The 25,758-nt window shown below is 38.8% G+C and overlaps 2 protein-coding genes and 4 non-coding genes across 6 annotated transcripts; all 6 read left to right on the top strand.

Moving 5' to 3' along the window:
* Positions 1–1,325: 1,325 nt before the first annotated feature.
* hspa8 (heat shock protein 8) lies at positions 1,326–5,591 on the top strand. The gene is made up of 9 exons (XM_073829140.1): positions 1,326–1,438; positions 2,191–2,400; positions 2,642–2,847; positions 3,083–3,235; positions 3,439–3,994; positions 4,194–4,396; positions 4,491–4,689; positions 4,771–5,003; positions 5,101–5,591. The coding sequence occupies exons 2-9, from the start codon at positions 2,196–2,198 to the stop codon at positions 5,293–5,295; spliced, it is 1,950 nt and encodes a 649-aa protein (XP_073685241.1). The 5' UTR covers positions 1,326–1,438; positions 2,191–2,195; the 3' UTR covers positions 5,296–5,591.
* LOC141299923 (small nucleolar RNA SNORD14) lies at positions 2,445–2,543 on the top strand. The gene has a single exon (XR_012341882.1). It is a non-coding gene; the product is annotated as a small nucleolar RNA SNORD14 (small nucleolar RNA).
* LOC141299922 (small nucleolar RNA SNORD14) lies at positions 2,911–3,006 on the top strand. The gene has a single exon (XR_012341881.1). It is a non-coding gene; the product is annotated as a small nucleolar RNA SNORD14 (small nucleolar RNA).
* Positions 3,274–3,369, top strand: LOC141299924 (small nucleolar RNA SNORD14). The gene has a single exon (XR_012341883.1). It is a non-coding gene; the product is annotated as a small nucleolar RNA SNORD14 (small nucleolar RNA).
* LOC141299925 (small nucleolar RNA SNORD14) lies at positions 4,031–4,126 on the top strand. Its single transcript, XR_012341884.1, has one exon. It is a non-coding gene; the product is annotated as a small nucleolar RNA SNORD14 (small nucleolar RNA).
* A 1,333-nt stretch (positions 5,592–6,924) lies between the features above and the next one.
* jhy (junctional cadherin complex regulator) lies at positions 6,925–25,448 on the top strand. Its single transcript, XM_073829012.1, has 8 exons — positions 6,925–7,464; positions 11,689–12,205; positions 17,997–18,101; positions 18,922–19,475; positions 21,157–21,442; positions 24,325–24,411; positions 24,970–25,104; positions 25,248–25,448. The coding sequence occupies exons 1-8, from the start codon at positions 7,127–7,129 to the stop codon at positions 25,446–25,448; spliced, it is 2,223 nt and encodes a 740-aa protein (XP_073685113.1). The 5' UTR covers positions 6,925–7,126.
* Positions 25,449–25,758: the final 310 nt, after the last annotated feature.

Below are 25,758 nucleotides of genomic sequence, written 5' to 3'. Positions count from 1 at the left end.
AGGAAAATGCATATGTGACCCTGGATTACAAAACCAGTCTTAAGTAGCAATAGCCAAAAATACGGGTCAAGTATGGGTCAAAATGATGACCAGTGATCAATGTTTTTTTTTTTTTTGATGCTAAAAATCATTTGGATATTAAATAAAGTTCATGTTCCATGAAGATATTTAGTAAATTTCCTACCATAAATATATCAAAACTTAATTTTTGCTTAGAAAATGCATTGCTAAGAACATCATTTGGAAACTTTAAAGGCTATTATCTCAGTATTTTGATTTTTACACACCCTCAGATTCCAGATTTTCAACTAGTTGTAATCTCAGCTAAATATTGTCCTATCCTAACTAACCATACAACAATAGAAAGCTTATCTATTCAGCTTTTTAGAAGATGTATACACCTTAATTTAAAAAACAAAAGACGCTTATGACTGTTTTTGTGGCCCAGGGTCACATATGCTCTTCAAACATTTACCTATTTACGCCTGAAATGCACTTACTATATATGACCTTTGTCTTTAGTGACATTCATAAAATATTGTGAACACATTTTCTCTTTCCTTATCCTTGGTCGATTCGTATTCTAGTGCATATCGCCACCTTCTGGGCGTTTGTGTACTCGGCTTATTTCCTGATTGGTTCTCTTTTCTTTACTCGATCATCTCATTCATTATCTTCCCATGTCTTTTCTCCCCAACAGAATAAATGAACTTATATAAAAAACAAAAATACTCTGCCTCGAAGGTTTTTAGCCTGGGCTGCCTTGCAAATCTCCTCGTGTTTCAACACAAAGCCCTCCATGATGCACAATGGCCCAAGTATCATCGCCTTATTACAAAAACTACTTTGAAAAAAATACTAAAACGTGCTTTATACGTATACAACTACTACCGACTCTATATGTATTATTAATGGTGTTTCTTTCAAGTAACTATTCGTATTCTTCGCTAGACAACACCTTTCGGCTCCAAACCAAGGTCACTGAGCTCTTTGGGCTACTCTGGCCGTTGTTTCCAATTTGTATGTGCTTATCATGGCATAAGGTTTTATTTATTTTCATCAAACATTCGTGTTTTGCTGTATAATCGTCGCATTTTCAGTGAATGTGTGCCTGCTGATTTCATTCACATGTATAGGACAAACTGTTCCGCATTGACAGCGGTTGCGGCAAATCTAGTGGGGGATGGTTTGGATTTCTTTCAACCAGTCATATCCTTGGGTCTTTCCACAGTGGGCGTGGCTAAACCTAATATTCCGGTTTTACATTGGTTCTTACGTGATGAAGTTGAGTCATCTGAAATCTCATTGGCTCGGCTACCGGCAATATATAGTGTTCTAGAACGTTCGATCCTTCTCTCTTCTAAGCAAGGCGAGGCAGTCTGTCGCCATTCCAGCTTTCCAACCGGCATCTTCACTCACCTCGGTTATTTCCAGCTAGGTAAGGTCTTTGTTCTGTCTTTTTTTGGTTGTACTGGCTTTACAATCTCTTATTAAATATCTGCTGTTCTGCCTGCATGTAGTTTTCACTGTTTTATTAAACGCAAAGAACGATACATTTTTCTATCCTTTTTTTTTTTCTTTTAAACATTTTATTCGTAACACATGTTTCGGCTGTGCTGAAATATTAATCATTCCGTTATTGCAATTTTACTGTGTTAAATATTTAAAATAGTTTCGCTTACAGTGTTTTTTTGTTGTTTTTAGACTTCACTTTCGAAAAACTAGACTTAAGCTAAGCTCTTAATAATATTCCTTTGCATAATAGCAATCAAACAGCCTGCGAGAACAAAGTTAAATTTTAAACCGCAACCGGCACCTCGTGTAACGTTAATCTTACCATGCGCCTTACCCGACCTTAAGCATCGATTAGCTTTTCATGGCCACAATACTTGTATTACTACTCCTGTTTCAAAACATACACCGACACATTTCGCACAATAACTGTGAAGTTGAATTTAAGATCGAATATTTTTTTTTTATCGATGTGATTCTAAATTCCTTATTTGACCATGGAATCTTCTCGAAGCTCGAACCACGTGGTCTGACGCATATCCGCATGTGCTCCCGGGCTTCTGTTCAGTGGTTTCACAATGGGGTGTTGGCTAGTTGATGCTAGGGCTACTAATCTTTCATTTTGTTTGCAGGTGTACAGGATTTAACTAAAAATCTTACTAATTTTACTTTCTTTAGACACAATGTCCAAGGGACCAGCTGTTGGTATTGATCTCGGGACCACCTACTCCTGTGTAGGTGTTTTCCAACATGGAAAAGTTGAAATCATCGCTAATGACCAAGGAAACAGGACCACTCCAAGCTATGTAGCTTTCACAGACAGTGAGAGGTTGATTGGAGATGCTGCGAAAAACCAGGTTGCAATGAACCCCACCAACACAGTCTTTGGTAAGAATTATTTTATTTTTTTTTGTAAATGCAATCCATTTTGTTCGCTGTGATGAAGTTGATTCCTTAACATTCGTGGTTTCCACCAGAGGTTGAAAAAAAACCAAAGATGGCCCAAGCACCTTCCTTGGATGTCTGAGCGAAATCTTGATATGATTAGATTTAAAAAATATTTCTTTAAATCTTCCCTTCTCCTTCAAACCTCTATATAACTCGAATTATATTTCTTGTTCTCCAATAGATGCCAAGCGTCTGATTGGCCGCAGGTTTGATGATGGCGTTGTTCAGTCTGACATGAAACACTGGCCTTTTAATGTCATCAATGACAATACCCGTCCCAAGGTCCAGGTAGAATACAAGGGTGAGAGCAAGTCTTTCTACCCTGAAGAGATCTCCTCCATGGTCCTTACCAAGATGAAGGAAATTGCTGAGGCCTACCTGGGAAAGGTGAGTGTCTAATCAGCTCTTTGTGGCATGGCTCTATTGAGCTCCCATTTAACTTGATGTGCTTCGCTATGATGAAGTTGATTTTTATCCATTCGTAGTTTCCACCAGAGGTTGAAAAACCAAAGATGGCTTAAGTACCTTCCTTGGATGTCTGAGCGACATGTACTATGCTGTTTAACTGCGTTGTTTTTAATTTCAAGTGGCAGTTGAGCTTTAATTTGTTCTCTTTTTGCAGACTGTTTCCAACGCTGTCATCACAGTGCCTGCCTATTTCAACGACTCTCAGCGACAGGCCACCAAGGATGCTGGAACCATCTCTGGCTTGAATGTTCTACGTATCATCAATGAACCAACTGCTGCTGCTATTGCTTATGGTCTGGACAAAAAGGTTAGGAAAACTTGCGTCTTGTTTATTTGAATATTGTTTCGCTATGATGAAGTTGATTCTTATCCATTCGTAGTTTCCACCAGAGGTTGCAAAACCTAAGATGGCACAAGCACCTTCCTTGGATGTCTGAGCGACATTTTGAGTGTCATACAATTCCTAAGTGTATGTGCAAGTATTTATTTCTGCACTTATTTCTGGTTCAGGTTGGTGCTGAGAGGAATGTCCTCATTTTCGATCTTGGTGGTGGCACTTTCGATGTGTCTATCCTCACCATTGAGGATGGCATCTTCGAGGTAAAATCTACCGCTGGAGACACTCACTTGGGTGGAGAAGACTTCGACAACCGTATGGTCAATCATTTCATCACAGAGTTCAAGCGCAAACACAAGAAGGACATCAGCGACAATAAGAGAGCCGTTCGCCGTCTACGCACCGCCTGCGAGAGGGCAAAGCGTACCCTGTCCTCCAGCACTCAGGCCAGTATCGAAATCGACTCCCTCTATGAGGGTATCGATTTCTATACCTCCATCACCAGGGCCCGTTTTGAGGAGCTCAATGCTGACCTCTTCCGTGGCACCTTGGACCCAGTTGAGAAGTCCCTTCGCGATGCCAAGATGGACAAGGCCCAGATCCACGACATTGTCCTGGTTGGTGGCTCCACTCGCATTCCCAAAATCCAGAAGCTGCTCCAAGACTACTTCAACGGCAAGGAGCTCAACAAGAGCATCAACCCCGATGAGGCTGTGGCCTACGGAGCAGGTGGGTGTTTTTGAGTTTTATTCCCGGTGTTCTCATTCGCTGTGATGAAGTTGATTTATTTCCATTCGTAGTTTCCACCAGAGGTTGAAAAACCAAAGATGGGCCAAGTACCTTCCTTGGATGTCTGAGCGACTGCTGTCATAGCTATCTGGCCATCTCAAGTTGCCCAAGGTTCTTATTTCTCACTCTTCTGTTTCAGCTGTCCAGGCTGCCATCCTCTCTGGTGACAAGTCTGAGAATGTTCAGGACTTGCTGCTGCTAGATGTCACTCCTCTGTCCCTTGGAATTGAGACCGCTGGTGGAGTCATGACCGTCCTCATCAAGCGTAATACCACCATCCCAACCAAACAAACTCAGACTTTCACCACCTACTCCGATAACCAGCCCGGAGTGCTCATTCAGGTGAGTACCGAGATGGAAGTTTTAGTTCTCTCCACCCAAAATGTCTTGGATCACCTTTTAATGATGCTATCTTTTGTATTTTACCCCTTCTCAGGTCTACGAGGGTGAGCGTGCAATGACCAAGGATAACAACTTGCTGGGCAAGTTTGAGCTTACTGGAATCCCCCCTGCACCTCGTGGTGTTCCTCAAATTGAGGTCACCTTTGATATTGATGCCAACGGCATCATGAATGTTTCAGCTGTCGACAAGAGCACTGGCAAGGAGAACAAAATCACCATCACCAACGATAAGGGTAAGTCTTCACTCTTTTATACCCAAATATTTAATGACTTTGTGGTGGCCATTACAGCGGTTAACTGGAAGTCCATTTCAGGTCGTCTCAGCAAGGAGGACATTGAGCGCATGGTGCAGGAGGCAGAGAAGTACAAGGCTGAGGATGATGTGCAGCGCGACAAGGTGTCTGCCAAGAACGGTCTTGAGTCCTATGCTTTCAACATGAAGTCCACTGTTGAGGATGAGAAACTGAAGGGCAAGATCAGTGATGAAGACAAGCAGAAGATCCTTGACAAGTGCAATGAAGTCATCAGTTGGCTTGACAAGAACCAGGTAGGTTGAGGCATCTGGTCAAGTGGCTTTGGATTACTTTTCCAAGCTTGTCCTTGCAAACTGTGTCTTAACGTCTGTTTTCTTTAATAACTTTCAGACTGCTGAGAGGGAAGAGTTTGAGCATCAGCAGAAAGAGCTGGAGAAGGTATGCAACCCCATCATCACCAAGCTGTACCAGAGCGCCGGAGGCATGCCAGGTGGAATGCCTGATGGTATGCCCGGTGGCTTCCCAGGAGCCGGCTCTGCTCCAGGAGGTGGATCCTCCGGCCCAACCATTGAGGAGGTCGACTAAGCCATTCCAGAGCCACTATGCTACCTCCATAGCAATGTTTACTGTTGCCCTCTGTTGTTGGAGTCCTCTAAAATTGTCACGGTTGTGAAGGTTTTAGATGCCTTCAACTTGCAGAGAGATTGTTGCAATTAAAAAAAGGGGGATTAAGGGATCACAATTCCAGATCACAGGGAACAGATTTTCTACCTAGATTGCACAACCTATTTATCAACTTGTGAAATGTGAATTTCATAAGCTTTTTCCAACTGTCTCAATGCTTTGAAGGAAATGAATAAATGGTGAATTCCCAGTGCTGACTTTGTCTGTGTTGTGGTTTGTTTTTATATCTTGTCTTTATACATCTCAGTGGTTTTATAATTTTGCATTTTTACCTGAAATGCTGGAGTTTATACACTTGACCTTTTTGGTGTTGATCCTTTAAATATCAAAGATAAATGTCACAGTGCTTGGGAGTAAATGTTTAAAATGGCCTTAATCTGTTGGCCAACACTAAGGGGAAAACTTAAGTGCTTTTGAGGACACACCATAATCTTGCTTTAATGACTGGGGTTGTATAAAATTAGTATTGATGCTAATTTTTTTTTTTTTTTTTTTTTTAATTTAACCCTTCCCCAAAATGGTAAAGATTAATTTCAAACAGTTTTCTACTCCACTGGAGAGTTTTTTTTTTTTTGCATTATTACTCCAGTCACATTCAGAAATCATAATATTCTGATTTGCTGCATCTGTTGAAAACGGCTGATATTTTTTTTTTTTTTTTTTTTTTCTGGTTTCTTTGAGTAGAAAAATAACAGCATTTATCTGAAATAAAAGTCTTTTGTAACATGTAATTTTGATCAATTTAAAGCATCCTTGCTAAGTAAACCAATAAATTAGAATGATTTCTGAAGGATCATGTGACACTGAAGACTGGACTAATGATGCTGAAAATTTAGCTCTGATTACAAGATTTTAAATTACGTTTTTAAAATTCAAATAGAAAGCGGTTATTTTAAACCATAAATTTCAAAATTGTTCTGTTTTTGCTGTACTTTGAATCAAATAAATGAAGGCTTGGTGGGCAGAAGAGATTTCTTTAAAAAATCTTTGTTCAAAAACTTTTGACTAGTAGTGTATATGTACACATGATTTAAATACAATATTTGAGTTTCTAATGTCAGCATAATTATGAGAAATACCTAGTGCCCTCAACCTTAAAGTGTTTTACAACTATTCTAAGCTTCTGGAGCCAGTTGCATAAAAGGTTTAGACTAGTCTTAAAAGTTAGTCGTCAATTTTATTACAGGTCAGACTGGTCATAAATTTGCAAATTTGGTTACATGGAAATGTTGATTAGTCTAAACTGAATCCAGAAGACTGATTATCCATTGTCGAACTACTAGGTGATGAAACTAGTTCTTAATACACTGTCTTAACACAGAGACTAGTTTATCCAACTAGCCACTGTCCTTCAGGGACTAGAAATTGTTCTGCACCTGCGCGGACAGCCATGGCGTCTATGTTTCCACGGCAACAGTTCAGCAAACGAAACATTCCCTGACAACGTCTCATCTTTCGATGTAAAAAAAAAAACATTAAACCTGGAGCAGTTCAATGGATTTGTGTACGAGGTAATGTTTTGGTGCTGTATAAGCGATTATTATTTCGACGTTTAAAGTGTGTTTTCTACATTACAGCATGGGTTACACACAGCTGATTTGGAAAGTCAGTCAACGACTGAATTAACTATTTACACATAACGTAAATAAGGCTCAATAACGTTAAATTAACTAGCTAAATTAAACTTAAATGTGTTGTCGCCTCTCTTAATGTTGATTATGTGATATTAGCCATGAATACGATTGTCTCAGAGCAACAACGTTATCAGAAGGTCAACGGGCCTGAGGCGCTGAAACAGACGAAAGTCAGATTAAACATGAACAATGACTCTAACGTTAGTCCGAAGAATAATGTGCCAATAATGTGGGACTCCTTGGAGTCAGATACTGAGAGTTTGGTGCAAGAGAAGGAGTACCAGCGAGAGCTCCAGATGCGAATTGACCTTCTCTCTGCTGAGAACCCCAAACAACATGAGGCTAATGCTGACAGTGAAGAACCAGAACATCTTGATGTTCATGATAGTCTGGATCTGAAACCAAGACAGGTGAAAGGACAACATGAGCCACTGAGGTAAGACAACAGTTTGCTATTTTCCTACCATTTGGGACTAGTCTAATGATACAGTTCACTCATGGTACCAAGAGTAATTGAGTAGTTGACATGGCCTTTCAGGCAGCGACATTAGTCTCTTGTGATGTCAAATGCTTTTATCAAATTTTATCAAAGCTATTCTAAACAATTTTAATTATAATGAACATTTCCTAATCATTTATTTACCCCCTTGTAATCCAAGGTGTTCATGTTCTTCTTCAGAAGAAAAGAAATTAAAGTCTCTGAGGAAAACATTCCAGGATTTTTCTCCATATGATGGACTTCAGTGGTGGCCATTTGGATGCCCTAAGCACAAATGCGGCAGAGAATGAATTGATCATATTGTGTTTGATCAATTTTGCCTTCTCAGATAATCACGACTTGCCTAAAATAAATATAGATCTAGGCCTAAAAAAGCTAAAGTATAAAACAATGTTCATTTCAACGTTAAAATAATATAAATGTGCGGTATTAGGCACAAATGCAATCGTTTGTACGGAGAGCCACTTTGCAGGACATGGAGGCGCCAGCGCAATCACTTGCATTTTTGCAGTGGAAACAATTTAAAATATTCCGTCATTTTTGCTCATAAAGGTACGAGTAATACATTATTCGGAACTGTAAAGGGTCTGCTTTTATTTGTGTGCACTCACAATATCAACAAAACGTTGCAAAAGGTGCTTGAAACGTTGAAAACAAACATGATCCCCTCATGTCGTCTCAACAGGAGTTCTTCTCAGCAAAACTCAGCAAATACATAACTCACAGACAAGATACATGTATTTATAGAAAGCTTTAAATTATTACTTAACGAAATAGAACAAATCAAAAACAAAAACTATTTCATTATGTAGTCTGTAAAGATTAATTTTTCTCTAAAGGCGCGTCCAAAGAGGAAATGGCTATCGGCAACTTCATCCTTGCTAGACACTGACTCAGAAAACACAAGCGTTTTAACGTTTATTTTACAGTAATTACCAATAGGATAAAACACAGGCGGTGAATATAAACACTTTTATATTAGTTTAATGTTGAAATTAACATTGTTTTATACCTGAGCTTGCTTTTGTATATCAACATGCTTTAGACATATATTATTTGTTATTTATACTAGTAGCCTGTTGTGATGATTTTTTTTTGGTGCCCCCCCAGGCACTTGGTGCCCTACGCGCAGTGCGTGGTGTGCGTGTGCGGAGCGCCGGCGCTGTGGCCAATGGGTTGAAGGTCCATATTGCAGTTTTAATGCAGCTTCAAAGGTCTCTACACCATCCCGGCCGAGGAACAAGGGTCTTATCTAGCGAAATGATTGGTAATTTTCTAAGAAAAATACAAATTTATATACTTTTTAACCACAAATGCTTGCCTTGCACTAGCTCGACCTCACACACAAAGTTTAAAGTTAGATGAATTTTTTCTGCTTACATCCTACTGTGACTTTTCCACTGTGATTACGATTGAATACGCACATGCACATCACAGAGCTGTTGCAAGACGAGCATTTGTGGTTAAAAAGTATATAAATCCTTATTTGTTTTAAGAAAATGACTGATCGATTCGCTTGATATGACCCTTATTCCTTGGCTGGGATCATGTAGAGCCCTTTGAAGCTGCACTGAAAACTCCAATTTGGACGTTCAACCCGTTGGCCACCATTGAAGTCCATTATATGGAGAAAATTCCTGGAATGTTTTTGTCAAAAAACTTAATTTCTTGAAGAAAAACATGAACATCTTAGATGACTTGGAGGTGAGTAATTAATCAATTACAAGGCAACATTGAATATTTGCCACTATTTAAAAGGATGTTTCAACCTTCTTTAATCACCCTAATGTTGTCCCAAAATCTGTATGACTTTACTTTTTCTTGTGTGGAACACAAGTAAAGATATTTTAAGAAATCCTTAGTATTTTTTTGTCTATACAGTTGAAGTCAATAGTAACCAAAACTCTGTCAAGCACCTCCAGTTCCAAAATTAAAGTATGTGTTGAGTTCTTTCTTTTTTTAGTCCACAAGCAGAAAAAGTTCAGAGAGCAAGATTAAAAAACATCTGTATGGTCGAGTCAGTCTATGAGCATAATAAAGTTACCTTTTGCTTAAGTTTTATATCAAAAATTTACTGTCAGATGACTTAAAGTAAACACCTTTATCTAGGTGTAACCCAGAGGTTGAAGTACAGGAGAAAAGGTCAAGCAATAAACACTCCAGGATCATAACTGTCCCATTTATGGTGTGTCTGTAATACAGTACGTAACTATTTGTGACAATGGACCACAAAACCAGTCATAAGGTTATACAATTTTAACATCATGCTGAATAAATAAGCTTTCCATTGATGAATGGTTTGTTAGGATAGGACAGTATTTGGCAGAGATACAACTATTTAGAAATCTGGAATCTGAGAGTGCAAAATCAAAGTCACCTTTAAAGTTGTCCAAATGAAGTATATATGCATATAACTAATCAAAAATTAAGTTTTGATATATTTATGGTAGGACATTTACAAAATATTTTCATGGAACATGATCTTTACTTAATATCCTAATGATTTCAAGCATAAAATAAAAATCGGTAATTTGAACCCATACAATGTATCGTTGGCTATTGCTACAAATATAGTGCTACTTACTACTGGTTTTGTGGTCCAGGGTCACATTTGTTTATTTAATTTAATGGTCAGTTATTTATATTTTTGATGTGAAATGTACTGTTAAACAAACTAAAATGGCAATACAGGCAAGCATTCATTGAATGTTTTCCAGTTCCTACTAAATGTCCCTCTGTTTTGCATTTCAGGTTTAGCTTCTGTTCCTGAAATAGACTGAATAAACAATGGCAGTACCTGAAAACACTAAATTAAATAAATCAACAACAAAATAACTATGAGCTTTTTGTGTTTAGCCGCTCTGCAAACAACCTAGATGACTGACAGCTTTCATTGACATCTAATAGATAATGACAGTCTTTGAAAATGATGTTTGCGCTTGCATTTTAATTGAGCCGAAAAACCCACTAATTTTTGTACTTTCCAAACAAGTACCCTCATTTAGGGGAAATTAGATTTTTAGTTTGCAGGACGTTACCACAATAAGGTCTCATTCAGCAGTCTGTTAAAAAGCAGTTGCTTTGTTAGCGATGAATGGACGAGCTCTCTGCGCTGCTGAAACACAGATTGCTGGAATCTGAAGTGTGGATCACCGCATCTGTCTCCACTCCTTCATCTCCAGCCTAACTGTTGTGTCGGCCACTCAATATCTGCCTCGGTATAAAAACGGGAGGCATTTGTTTTAATTTTTTTGCAGGCTGATAGCTGATGCGCTGAAGAGGTACTTAACCCCATGCATAGTTTTTTCATAATGGCTATGGCGAACCTCCACAAAGACTTTATTGTCGATTCGAAGCAGCTCTCTCATCATATTTTCATGCTCAAGAATGGCACGGCGTGAAGCAATATTTGGCATAATATCATTGAAGCTAATAACTACCCATTTAGTTTACATCCTCTTTACCGCGCACATTGTCTTTAAAGAGACTCAAGTCTCGCATTCAGAATGAAATGAGCTGAAAACAATGGTGCGCGTTTCCCATTGGATTTAATTCTGACACATTTATATTAGCACAAGAGAGACTTTGCATGTTAAAGACCCCGTCACAGCTGCAAACCCACGGCGCATTCTCAAGACCATGTCAGTGGAATCATTACGAAGCCATTCCTTGCCCTTTTGCCCTCATTGGCTGAAGTGCCATGCATCCAGACAGCCTCGTATTTGGCATCATGGGATGTGAAGAGCATCTTGTACTATTCAGAGGCACACAACAAAGAGGCACTCTTCTAATTATTTTAATGAGATCTTTTCATCCAATGATGCTAGGAGCACATTAGGTTGTAGTTTGAACCTATTTCATATGTTTGAATTAGCCATTTGCAAAACTATCCCCAAATTGTGGTCTTCAGACCCATAGTCATTAGGGGTAGGGGAAGGCGGTGGAGGGGAGCGACTACAACACGCTATTACCATTTCGCTTCGGCTGAGAAGTGTAGCCGATTTTTTTCCTTGTGTTTTGATGGCTGTTTGAGGCATTCAGACTGTCTTACTGACAATGCCAAAAGCACTAAATGAGACGTCCCTAGCCTGCTCTTCAATTTAAAGCTTGTCCTAAGTGTTTATGACTTATTTCTTTTTAACTCTTTTTGAAATCTTTCAGGCAAGCTTCCCCTGAAGACGAATATGCAGACCTGCGCTATGATCCGAACTGGAGGAAGAATCTGGAAGCGGCTCATATTCTTAACCGGCTAGGTGCGAGACTTTCTCTCGAGTCTGAAGATAGTCTTGAACCTTTGGAGAATGTGCCTTTAGGTAGCAGGCAAGACTATGTCATTGTCAATAATCCGGCCACAGCTCAGATGGACAGTGCTTTATCCCCAGCACCTTCATCTCCTTTCCACCTGCACCCACAGCAGGAAGACATTCTCGATCCCCCCGAATCCAAAACGTCTTGCATGTCCTCTGAAGGCACACCACGGAATGATGGAGAACATCTAAATGTCAAATCATTTCCTGCTCAGAAGAGAAGATCTCGACATCCTTCTAATCCAATGCCAGTGAGAACTAGGGAAGACATTGTGGAACGTAACAAAGCAACTCTTGGTATCAGCACACATAAGCAGGGGTCTTACCTAAAAGCCCATCAGCAGAAAGATAAACCAGATGAAACAAAGCAGGTAAGTATTTTTAAGAACCCTGTTCCACTTTTTCCTTTAGGCCATAACCTTGACATGTTAAACTAATTGGTTGAATGCATTGGTGACTAAATTGAAGTCCCATGGTTGACCACTAGGGGGTGAACTAACACAGCATACAGGCACAGCTTCCTCAATATCAGATATTAGGTAGTTTAGGCCCAAGGCTAGTGTTATTCCATAGACATTTTTTATTTTTATTTTCAAGATTATTTTTTAATTATCCAATATTATGGCTCAAGCATTGCTACTGCTACAAACAAAAAAACAGCAGAGTGACTAATGTTGATTGCTGTCAGTAGTAGGCCTATTGATATGATTTAGTATGGAATTTCGTATTTATTATATAATCTGTGTATTTAGTCTAGATACATTCTTCTTTATGTATTCAGTTGTGTGCAGGTTCGCATTTTTCTTTCTGCGCACAAAACAGGCCATATCATGCCTAGCATGACCTGACCTTTATCTTTGCTCTTTTTTTAATCTGAATAAGTGACCTTGGTGTTTTCAGTTCTCTGATTTGAAGGAGACCCAGCCTGTGTCACAGAAATTAATTTGGCAGACTTCAGATGGAGCAGAGAGAAGAGAATGAATCATGTCTGCCTATGTAGTGCCTATTATGAGTTGATCTGCACAACAGTGGCTGTTAAGAACATCAGAGGGGCATGGTTACCAATAGGCTCTTAGTTATCAGTGCACCTGGCCCATGGTATAATTGGCAGGGTTGGCTTGTCTGCACACTGTGGCCCATGTGTATTTGCTACATTTAAGACCTTACCCAGCCCATCTGAGCCCAGTCCCACCTTAATGTCTCACATCAGCTGCATTAGCATAGTGAAGAGCCGTTAGCATTGTGACATGGTAAACGGAGCAAAGCGCTCCCTGCTTTAGACGGTGCCCCCAATGCGCCAGCAGTGCCCTGGTATGAATTCAGAGCATTGTCTTTTAGAGAAATATGGTGCGCTGTCAAGTTCCATTTATAAGGTGCCGTTGTAAGCCTTTAAGAGGCAGCTCATTGGAAAATATTTTATTTTGAGTTATTTTCTCATCTCTTGAAAAAAGAAGCCAATGGAGGAGCGACTCCAGAGTTTCCCCAAGAAAATATTCGAATAATGTGTGAGCCTGGACCACAAAACCAGTCTTAAGTAGCACGGGTATATTTGTAGCAATAGCCGACAATACATTGTGAGGGTCAAAATTATAGTTTTATAATTATATTTTTCTTTTATGCCAAAAATCATTAGGAAATTCATGTTCCATGAAGGTATTTTGTAAATTTCCTACCGTAAATATATCAAAACTTAATTTTTGATTAGCAATATGTGTTGCTAAGAACTTCATCTGGACAACTTTAAAGGCGATTTTCTAGCAATGGCCAACAATACATTGTATGGGTCAAAATGATTGATTTTTCTTTTATGCCAAAAATCATTAGGGTATTAAGATCATGTTCCATGAAGATATTTTGTAAATTCCCTACCGTAAATATATAAAAACCTAAGGTTTAATTAGTAATATGCGTTGCTAAGAACTTTATTTGGATTTACTCAATATTTAATTTTTTTTGCACCCTCAGATTTTCAAATAGTTGTATCTCGGGCAAATATTGTCCTAACGAACCATACATCATTGGAAAGCTTATCTATTCAGCTTTCAGAGTATGTATGAATCTCAATTTAAAAAAATTGACCCTTATGACTGGTTTTCACATATTTTAGTCATTTCAAAATTCATTTTTAAAAGATTAAGAAATTCTCTTAAACCTGTATAGATGTTTTTAAAAGCCATTGAAGGCATCGATTGACAGGTTGATCCCATATATAATATAATTCCAAGAGAGTAAACAAATGTTTAGGCCTTTTTTTTGTTCATGAAAAATATCTATCAGATCCATTTTTATTCCAGGTAAGGATGAGTGGAATATATTTAAATATGACTAGTAAACCAACCTAGAAGCTAGTAAACCAGTAGAATGATATATTCAGAAGTTCTCAAACACATTGTCTAAATTCCTTCAGGAAATCAGCTGCACGTGGGAAACAGCGAGGCTTTTGCAATACATCGTAACACATGAAGAGCAATCAAAATACTTCTGCCACTTGGTTAAAGTTTTGCTTTTTTGTCATTTGCTTACAACGAGAGAGCACAAAACCCTCATACCTTACGTTCGTTATGTAGCTAAGCATCTGTTCGTAAATTTGATGCACGGCCTACACTTTTGCCCTTTTATTTGTTATTTTGTGGCCCCGTTTCCTTCAAAGGGAATAAAAAGCCCCTCAGCTCCCATCAGTTTTCGGCATCATTATCGAGGCGCGTCTGTTGGGCTTTTAAAAAGCCACTATTTACTCTTTCACAAACCCCTAACTCCCGATAATTAGCTGTGTTATTAAATGTACACAATCTCATAATGCACCAACTTCCAACCGGCGTGTGCGGGAGTGATGATGAGCTCCAGCAGAGACCCCTTTGATAAAGACAGAAGTAGCAGTGCAATCTTCTGCCATTGCACTCAGCCCCAATCCCTCGTCATCCCCCAGACCCTCACTTCAAAGCCAGGAACATAATGTACAATCTCTTAATAGCTCTAGACCAAGGCTTCGCGGCTCTCTGCCACTGTATACCCTACCTCAGTGTAAACACCTAATCAAGATTGCCTGGGCGGTCACAATAGCAACCAAATGCAATTCAAGAATTGCGGCCCTTTGAAGTCTTCATCGCAAAAGCTGTGTTTCCCAGTCTTGAGGAAAATGGCAAGCTCCAATCGCCTGACTTTGTTGTGCCACGTCTCGGCCCAAGAGGCAATTACGGGCCCCAATTTAACAGAATAGATATTACGCAGCTTATGAAGCTCAAAATGCAATTTTGTTTGATCATTTCCTCAATTTGATTGAGATTATTAAAATGGCGGACAAAAGGCAGTGGTCGTGGATGGGGCAGAGGTTGTGGCCTGCTGCGGCTAAGAGGACATGAAGGGCAGGTCTGTGATGTCTGCTACTCACACACCTGTTACAACAGAGCTCAATCTCTCTACTTGAAATGATACTTGCCCGATACAGGAAAATGAGCTGGATGCGCAGCGTCCTATTAACCGTGCAGCATAGCAGACAACGCTTATTACAATATGATTTCGCTCTAAAAGATATTTTAATTTATAATGAGGACTACTAGTATGCACGTCTGCGCATTGCTTGTTCGCTGTTTTGCTGTATTGTTTTTGGTGCAATTTCTACATTTCTAAATTTCAATTCAGGACTATGTGAAATTGAAGTACCAATTGACCCTTCGCAGGGAGTTTGATTGGCAGGTGACCTGACCAATCATAATGCCAAATCTGCCATTTTTGTTAACGTTGGTGGACTTGAACTTGAAAAATGCTGTGTATTGATGTGTTTTTTGCAGTTGAAACTAGGGTTGGGCCAATAGACAATGCTATTGTCCATCGCCGATGGCTGATAAACATCACAGTGTTGAGGCGGCATCGTGATCCCACCCCTCCCAATCTGCCGCATCCCAATACCATGTTTGGAAAGAAAATGACGTGTTCTACGGAGCCCCTAAAGAGAATAAATATTAGATGGAAGGAAAATATATAGTTCAGTACTTTCTCTCGCAGTTATATCTTTGGGTAATTATACTGTATATAAATTGTGGGCATCAGGGAGCCGTTATTAATGTGCAGGGCATTGAAACTGCTTTTGAATGCACAATATTTTTGTACTTTTACTTTCGAGATTTACAATTGCACATGCTATGTTTATACTAGAGTGGCAGTACTTACCACACATTTTACAAGATTAGATGTTTATCAGTGGTGCTGAGGATCTGCAAATTATTTGTCATCACTCATCTCTCTTTACTCTGTTTATGTGTTTTGTACTGTAATGTAACAGGCTACTGCTAGTAAGCAGCTAACAATGTCCCTTTAGTGGCTCATGTTATTTTATTAGAAAGCGTTATTTGTTTGCTGTGCCTTCGTCTGATGCTAATTTGGTAGACATCGCCCAAGCCTAGTTGAAACAAAATTCCTTCTGATGTGCGTTCATGTTTATTTCATGCTATAAGTAGTATAAAGGAAAAGATGATCGGTTCACGTGCCGCTTGAACTGAGGCGTTACAGCAATCTGTCACCCCTGCTAAAAAATCAATAGACACATCACAAAATTTGTAATGGTTTTACTAGTTGTAATGGAACTGTAACGGACCCTGTGGGTTTCTGCTGGTAATTGGTCGCCTGCTATTGGTGGCTTGTTAAAACAACTAAATCCAAATGGAATATGTCCCAAAACACAGTACAGAAAACCATTTTTAGTTGGTTGTAATGGTTCAAAGTTTGTGGTTTGTAATGTTTATTATAGTGGTTGTAGTGGAAACCATTCGAACTTCTGTGATGGTTTCTATTTTTATTTTTATTTTTTTCAGCAGGGACGACATTAAAGAGCCACAAAATGGTATTTATTGTTTGAATTTGTTAAAAAATGACAAATTTTGAAAGCTGACCTTGCTTCATACTTACCTGTACGTAACCTGCTCTGTCTTGTCTGTATTGTCTTCATTGCGTGAGAGTGCCAATGTTGTCGGACATATATAGCGACAGTAACGAAGGGGGCAAGTCTTTGCGACTGCTCAGTTACTTTATAAAAATGAAATTTCAACCCTGTCAGAACCAGGGTTAGACAAAATTCACAATTGAAGCATCGGTTCTGTTTCAGTTCATAAGTGTGAATTCGATTTAAATTGACCAAACCCCACAGGGATTTGAATTGGATTGATAATTTACTAAATTGAAATGAAAATTGCAAAATTGAAATAAATTGAAATACTATCTATCCATCCATCCGTTTTTTCTTTTCAGAACCAAAGTTGAAGACCACTGATTTACTCAAATATACAGTTACCGATAAACACCTGTCCACTCAGTGTCTCTTGCCCAGTAGCGTTGAAGGCTGTTCACAAATCAGTTCCTTGCGCACATGGCCTTTGGCTAAATAGATAGACCAGCATGGCTGCCTGTTTATTGATGGATATGTTACAACTCAATCCACTCACTGCTGCATGTGTCTCTTTGACCTTCCTCTATTCACGCTTTCAGAATTAGCCGCATGCATTCAGGGACGCCGCAAGCTGTCAATACCATCGATCGGCGAGAATTGTCCTCAGCAGCCAAAGTGACTGGAAGTTTACTAAATGATTTTCATTACAGCATTAGCTGTAGATATTCCGCCTCTGAACGGGTACATTAAGAAAAATTGAGAGAGTGCACTGATGTAACGCGGATGTATCTAGACACTTATCTCCGAACTGCTTCAAGAGAATCATTTTAAAGAGAATCAATAAAACACTCTTCTAGACACATGTAGGTCAGCTCGGAGGAGCTGTGGATCGTAATTAAGAATAAAAAGTTGATCATAAGAAGTCAATTGAATTGGTATGCTTGCCAGACGCTCAGGGACGTATTATTTTATAGACCAACCTGACTGTCTGTCAGCTCCGTGTTTGAGTAGGTGGACGATTTATTGCCGCTGTCAGCATACATTTACGCCCAACGCAGTGTATAATTTATCGCCCAGACATTTCTTCTCATACTCATGGATGTCTTTGTTTCGCTCTCACGGCGCACAGTTTGCCCCCGTTGTTTGCGGTCAATAGTTGAATATAAATGTGAGGTGAAATAATAGCATTTCATCGACAAGGCAACAGGTGAATTGTTAAAAGAAGGCTTATCAAGCAGTCAAGCCTTTCACTCCCCTCTCCCTTCTTTCTTCTCTTCCCACAGCCCAGGCAAACCTCCGACGAGACTATCAGCACTCACAGCCCGGAGAGTCAAGACAATGTCTGGGATCCCGAGCTGATGTGGCTCCAAAAAACACAAAAACTGAAGGTAGAGCTCACTTTATTGATTCTATCCATCTCTATCTGTGAAGACGTAGGTGGGGCTGCTTGGCACAATCCATTGCCCTAATGCATAACAGTCTGCGAGGGCTTCCTCTCAAGATGAAAATGTCTGCACAGTGGGCACACTGTCACCCGGGATTTCATTTCTGCTGTGATGGACGCAATTTCTGATAGAGCTGTTCAGGCACAATGGAGCCTCTGAAATGTCTTGAAAAGGAGCCTGTGCCGAGGAAAGAGGGGGAATGGAGAAGCATCATTATTTTGAGCACTTGAACGGTCACCTTAATGCCAGCAAGCAGAGGAGTGTAAATATTTTCCCATTAAGAATGGTGCAAGCTGGTGTTGGCTAAATCAGAAGCATTACATGCTGAGGCACAGCCTCAGACCTCACAAGAATAATGTCCGTCGGTCCCCCGTGAATGCCAGGCTCACCACAAAGGAACATTATATAAATGCTCCTGTCTCTCTTTCCTCGCTCATGAAAATAGCCATGAAGCCACAGTTATATAAGGACATATATCTGTTCAATGGGATGTATTCTTTTAGCAATTTAGAGTGTGTGGGATGCTATTTCCAAAACCTTTGTCATGGCTTAAATTTGAAATTAAATTTTTAAGGGGCATTATGTTGTGCAAATGGATTTTACCCTAAGAGCCCTTGTCATATTTGGGGAAATTATTTTATTTATGCTAATATCATCCTTGAAAACCAACATGTAGATTTTAGTTTCAAGTCATCTAAACATAGAAGACATCTTAAGTGCTCTGGTCAGATTTTAATTTTTTATTCTCCTAATTTTTACCCAGCAGAGCCACAAAGATAAAAAGGAACCGAAGAGGAGGCAGCGATCCAGCAACCACCCAGATCAGCTCAAGCCTCCAGTTCCTGATTCCAAACCCAAAGCACACCTTAAACCCCTAACAGAGAGACACGTCATCAGCACTGATCATCTACCGCAGGACTCTGAGAAAGCTTACACCCATGACCCACCACAACCTCAGTTTGGACTTCCATCTTACACTCATGCTCCACCAACCGTCAACCTTAACATAAACCTCAACGCACCTGCCAATCACACACAGCCTCTGAATCTTTCCCAGAAAGAGACTATTTTTACTCTTGTTTCTCAGGCAATGCAGTGGGATAGGCCTGATCTGTTTCAACAAGGTTATCAGTTTTACCCATATGTGCCTTCTAATTCACTAGGGCAGATGGAATTGGCTCCAAAAACAGGTGTATCTTCACCTGCCCCCAAGTCTGGAGTGGTACAAGCTGTGGACAGTGTTCCTCAGAGGCATGCTGGAAAATCTACTTCCAGTATGTTTGTGAAGGCATCATTCAAAAATCACAACAGACTCAGGCAAGTACAGAAACATACTTTGTGCTTTAAGTATTAAATATATATTTATAGTATGTTTGCACACTACTATATTGTTTTTAAGGCTGCAATTCATGCATTTAATGACCTGAATACACCATGTCTATAATGAGAATGTTTTTAATTTCTTAATTAAAATTCATATTAGCATTATGTCAAAAAATGTCAGGGTGATACAACTGTCATGATGTCATAATTAAAAAGCCTCACTAAAAATTACTATAAATTCTTAGTATTTTGTTATTTTGGCTTGATATACTTTATTAGAAAAAAAACATTTGAACAAAATTGCTTCACGACCTATTAATATTTGAAATTGCATGACCAACCTTTTTATATATACGGTTGAGGTCAAAAGTTTACATACAATAATAAATAAGAGGGATCATACAAAATGCATGTTTTTTATTTTTTATTTAGTACTGACCAGAATAAGATATTTCGCATAAAAGACATTAACATATAGTCCAAAAGAGAAAATAATAGTTGAATTTATAAAATTGACCCTGTTCAAAAGTACACATACACTTGATTCTTAATACTGTGTTGTTGTTGTTGTTGTTGTTTTTTTTTGTTTAGTGATAGTTGTTCATGAGTTCCTTGTTTGTCCTGAACAGTTAAACTGCCTGCTGTTCTTCAGAAAAAATCCTTCAGGTCCCACAAATGTTTTAGTTTTTTAGCATTTTTGTGTATTTGAACTCTTTTCAACAATGACTGTATGATTTTGAGAGCCATTTTTTCACACTGAGGACAACTGAGGGGCTCATATGCAACTATTACAGAGTGTTCAAACGCTCACTGATGTTTCAGAAGGAAACAAGGTGTATTAAGAGCTGGGGGGTGAAAACGTTTTGAATATCAGGGAAAATTTAACTTATTTTGTCTTCTGGGAAACATGTAAGTATCTTCTGTAGCTTCTGATGTACTGAATACTGTAATGTACTGTAATGAAAAAATATGATATTTAGGGAAAATAAGAAAAATGTACACATCTTCATTTTGTTCAAAAGTTTACACCCCTGGCTCTTAATGCATCGTTTTTCCTTCTGAAACATCAGTGAGCGTTTGAACCTTCTGTAATAGTTGCATATGAGTCCCTCAGTTGTCCTCAGTGTGAAAAGATAGATCTCAAAATAACACAGTCATTGCTGGAAAGGGTTTAAATACACAAAAATGCTGAAAAACCAAAGAATTTGTGGGACCTGAATGATTTTTCTGAAGACCACCGGGCAGTTCAACTGTTCAGGACAAACAAGGGACTCATAAACAACTATCACTAAAAAAAAACACAGCTATGGATCATTTAGGTAACAACACAGTATGTAAACTTTTGAAAGGGGTAATTTTTATAAATTCAACTATTATTTTCTCTTGTGGACTATATGTAAATGTATCTTATGTTAAATATCTTACTCAGGTAAGTACTAAACAACATGCATTTTGTATGATCTCTCTTATTTTAGTCAAATATTTTACATTTAGCAGATTCTGCAAGGTGTATTTGGAATAACATTATTTATTTAATTTCTTTTGGTGACACTAATCTTAAGAAAATGACACACTACAGCTTTAAATACACTGATTTTATTGAATTTAGAATATGCAATATACAAAACATGTTCCCTAGTTTTTGGCATTCATGTTATGCTCAATGTTTCCATAGGGTACCGATGCTAAAATTGCCTACGTCTCCTCAAGTGGAGATCAGCCACTATCAACCTGAGCTTTTGCCCAGTGATGAGGAGAGCGTGGGACCCTGTGCGCCCCCAACACAAATCTCTGGTCCTTACACAGTGCTGCCCCCTATAGCCCGAGCTAACGGCAGCGACACTGAACTCCTCTCGGATAGATCAGAGCAGCAGCTGAATCTGATCCACAGAAGCAGCTCAGAAGGTTATCTTTCACAGATGGAAAAACACAGGCAGCTGAAGGCACAATCAAATTATAAGGTGTGTATATGTGTTTAGTTAAGATTCAGTTTGTTTTTTTGTTTATCATCTAGTATGTGACTCCTATTTTACAGCCTGATACTGAGCTGCAAAAGTTTTAAGTCTTTTAAATAAACAAAAAATACTAAAATATATGTTATATTTATAATTTAATAAATATAATTTAATATTAATTTTAGTAAGGGAGACCATATTTAGGGTTCCGAGGCATCAAAAAGTTTTAAAAAACCCTCATTTAAACCCATTCTTGTAATAATTAGCACTAGAGCAAAACAAAAAGCATAATAACTACAACGCCCAGTTTATACTTAGTAACCAATCTTTAAATTGCCATGGCAGTATCTCAATGGGGCCTGTTGCAGATATAACGATTATTGTGTGGGCCGATTCAGACAGCAGGTTAATTGTATAAGTAATTGAAGACACTCTTAATTGCAATGAGATGATGATATAAGGCACGGTCACAAAGACGACATTGAAAAGCGTTAGAGGATAAGGTGATTAAGCAGCACCCCCGTCTGTGCGGAGCAGGGCTGGTAAGATGGTGATTTGCATTTAATGATGGCCTCTTTGTCCTCTAGCACCTTGAGTTCTGCAGGAAAGTCTCTCTTAGGAACAGACGTACTCAACAAACCGTGGCCATTTACACAGAGAGGATATTTATATTTACTCAACAGTGTCTGTTTAGTTAAAGGAGTTAAGGAAAGTTCACCCAAAAATGAAAATGATGGCATCACTTACTCACCCTCATGTCATTTTAAACCTGTCTGACTTACTTTCTACTGTGGAACTGGTTTTGTCAATATAATAGAAATCCGGTCCCAAACAACATTAAATTAAGGAATTACATCACTTGCTCAAAAATTGGGTCTTCTGCAGTGAATGGGTGCAATCAGAATGAAAGTCTAAATGGCTGATAAAAACATCACAATAATCACAATAAGACTTCAGTCCATCAATTAATGTCTTGGGAAGTTAAATGCTGCGTGTTTATAGTAAACACATTCTTAATTGAAGTTAATTTTTAACTTCAAACTATTGATTCTGGCAAAAATGTGAGTTCTCTATACATAATATTGCTTTCTCAAGTGAAAAAGTTGTCTCAGCTGAATCAGAAAAGCACCGTTTTCAAACGAAAACAGTTCTTAACAAATACATTTGATTTCAAAAGTTTACATACACCTTGCAGAATCTGCAAAATGTTAATTATTTTACCAAAGTAAGAGGGAGCATACAAAATGAATGTCATTTTTTATTTAGTACTGACCTGAATTAATTACTTCACATTAAAGGCGTTTACATATAACCGACAAGAGAAAACAATAGTTGAATTTATAAAAATTACCCTATTCAAAAGTTTACATACACTTGATTCTTAATACTGTTTTTGATCCACAGCTGTTTTTTTGTTTAGTGATAGTTGTTTATGAGCCCTGGTTTGTCCTGAACAATTAAATTGCCTGTTGTTCCTCAGAAAAATCCTTCAGGTCCCGCAAATGTTTTGGGTTTTCAGCATTTTTGTGTAATTGAACCCTTTCCAAAAATGACTTTATGACTTTGAGATCCATCTTTTCACACTGAGGACAACTGAGGGACTAATACACAACTATTACAGAAGATTCAAACGCTCACTGATGGTTCAGAAGGAAACACAATATAATAAGAGCCAGGGGGTGAAAACTTTTGAACAGAATGAAGATGTGTACATTTTTCTTATTTTGCCTAAATGTCATATGTTTTCCATTTAGTACTGCCCTTCAGAAGCCACAGAAGATACATACATGTTTCCCAGAAGACAAAATTTACCCTGATCTTCAAATTCAAGACGTTTTCACCCCCCAGACTTTTAAAGCATCTGTGAGCGTTTGAACCTTCTGTAATAGCTGCATATGAGTCCCTTAGCTGTCCTCAGTGTGAAAAAAAATGGATCTCAAAACCATACAGTCATTGCTGGAAAGGGTTCAAATACACAAAAATGCTAAAAAACCAACAAATTTCTAAGACCTGATTGATTTTTGTGAAGAACAGTGGGACGTTTAACTGTTCAGGACAAACAAGGAACTCGCAAACAACCATCACTAAACAAAAAAACAAACAAACAAAAAAAAAAACAGCTGTTGATCATTTAGGTAAATTTTGGACAACAGGGAATTGACTTTGGACTCCAGAAGCAATGGTTTAAAGTTAAGATGCCTTAATGGTGGATTTGTTTCTTATAAACACGCAGCTTTTCATTTCAGAAGACGTCAGTTGATCGTCAGTACTTGTGGATTGTTGTGATGTTTTAATCAGCTGTTTCATTTCGCCACCCATTCACTGCAGAGGATCCGTTGGTGAGCAAGTGATGTAATGCTAAATTTCTCTAAATCTGTTCTGATGAATAAACAAACTCATCTGTGCCTGAGGATGAGTTTTCATTTTGGGGTGAACTATCGCTTTAAATGATTCTAGTATTATGCTTCTAGATCAATAAAGTTCTCAGTGCTGCATGAAAACGACACAATTTAAGGGTCATTATGTCATGGAACCCATCCACTTGGATTATGTGGTCCTTACACCATAAAACCAATTGGTTTCCTGGGAGAAGTTTGCTCTCCTCACCTTGCTGTGCCCGCCATCATGTCTCATAGGATTATGGGATAAATTTGTAAAACAGCAAGTGTGGCAGCCCAAGGGGAAGCAGATCAGAGTGGAAAACAGCTGTCCTGCAGTGTCCATGACCAATGGCTGAGTCCTGAGAACCCGAAGGAGCCTGACCTGATTAGTGCTTTTGTTTGCGGATTGTTTCATGAGGGCACTTTCGGATTAAGACTGTTTTTCTCACAGTAACTTCACTATTTAAACTGTCATGTGGCTAATGAATAAATATATATGCTTTTCAGGCTTATACACTGAAGGACTACAAAAACATGAAACAGGAGGTGAAGCTTGGAGGTCTTGGACCAATGAACACAATACCAGAAGCTGTGGTAAATACTCACTTCAGATTGTGTAAAGATTTAAGCATCTGACGAGATTCATAAATAATGTTTCTGTGTAATCAGAATAATTTGTGTGTGTGTGGAGATTTAGGAGAAAGACTCAAAGGATAATTGGTGATCTCCTTGTTGAATATTGATTTAGCTAATCCCTAATTGCTACGTCCAATTGTCAAGTGTGGCCGTGTCTCAATAACCCTCTCTTTTCATTTCCTCATGAATTTAAAAGACTTGTGTTTCTGAGCACAATAGAAACGGACCAACTAATCTAATGAGCACAGCCCTCAAAAAGCAAACAGAGACATTTTTTTAGCTCGGCTGTTGTAGAAATATCACATAAAATAACTGTTTTCGCACCGCTCGCAACCTGAGAGAGGTGTTAACGCTGATTCTGAAAGGGATGTTGAGTTTTATTTGGCTTTGTTTGCTTCTGTCGAGTAGCTTCATGGAGGGATGTACAAAGAAACAGAGGGGCCTTAGAGAAGAAATGGCTTAGGTAATTAAAGCTCCCTTTTGTAATCTTGCTGCTCTTTCTTTCACTGCTGTCAGGCAGAGAAAATTAGACGACAGAAGCTGTATTCAAATGTGATCCGCGAGCAGAACAAGAAGATAAGTAGGATTCCCTCTCTGTCGGCCAAGGACCCAGTGGGCAGTGACAACAAGGACACCGTTCCCAGGAGGAAGGTAAGAGAATCTCATTCGGAAAACATGAGCTTTTACTTAATCCGTAAATCATATTTTGTATACGTGTGTATGTCTTTATATTTTTATTTCACTTCATAATTGTTGATTTAAATCCCAAAAAATTGCAATTTTCTTTTGACCAGGCTATAGAATATGCCAAAACTATTGCAAAGCCCAAACCCCCTCCAAACCCAAAGGATAGACCCAGAGAGCAGAACGTGAGCATGCGGCCTCAATATCCAGAAGAAATGGACCCATTCCATCTGGCCACTCTGGAGATGCTGAGACGGCACGAGGAAGAGAAACGTGCCGTGGCTCGCTTCAGAACCATTCATGCCATTTAATCTAGAGCCTTTATTTTCGAAAAAGCAACAGGCATGCATGAATTATATCAATTGCACTTCTATAGAATTGTTATTTTTCCTTGCTTAACTTTGTGTGTACTGTATATATTGTAATACTGCTCAGTTGCAAAGCCCTGGAACAGGTGTGTAGCACATAATCCACTGCGTACTTATTTTGAAAACAATTTTTCGCTATAAAGAAATCCTGAATGAAATGCTGTGGGCTTTGCATTATCTAGCTATTTTCCCCTTGTTTCAATAGGCCTGTGCACAAGAGCACCAATCTCTTCAAGCACACCTGGATGCACCG

Source organism: Garra rufa, chromosome 23 (assembly GCF_049309525.1).
Source record: "Garra rufa chromosome 23, GarRuf1.0, whole genome shotgun sequence".
Lineage (NCBI taxonomy): Eukaryota > Metazoa > Chordata > Actinopteri > Cypriniformes > Cyprinidae > Garra > Garra rufa.
Note: the sequence above shows the minus strand (reverse complement) of the source record. Positions and strands in the feature narration are given on the sequence as shown.

Coding starts and splice junctions, on each gene's coding strand:
- jhy (XM_073829012.1), top strand. CDS start 7,127: ATGAATACGATTGTCTCAGAGCAACAACGTTATCAGAAGGTCAACGGG. Junction 21,443..24,324: donor AGGCACAATCAAATTATAAG/GTGTGTATATGT, acceptor TATGCTTTTCAG/GCTTATACACTGAAGGACTA. Junction 24,412..24,969: donor ACACAATACCAGAAGCTGTG/GTAAATACTCAC, acceptor CACTGCTGTCAG/GCAGAGAAAATTAGACGACA.
- hspa8 (XM_073829140.1), top strand. CDS start 2,196: ATGTCCAAGGGACCAGCTGTTGGTATTGATCTCGGGACCACCTACTCC. Junction 4,397..4,490: donor AGCCCGGAGTGCTCATTCAG/GTGAGTACCGAG, acceptor ACCCCTTCTCAG/GTCTACGAGGGTGAGCGTGC. Junction 5,004..5,100: donor GTTGGCTTGACAAGAACCAG/GTAGGTTGAGGC, acceptor AATAACTTTCAG/ACTGCTGAGAGGGAAGAGTT.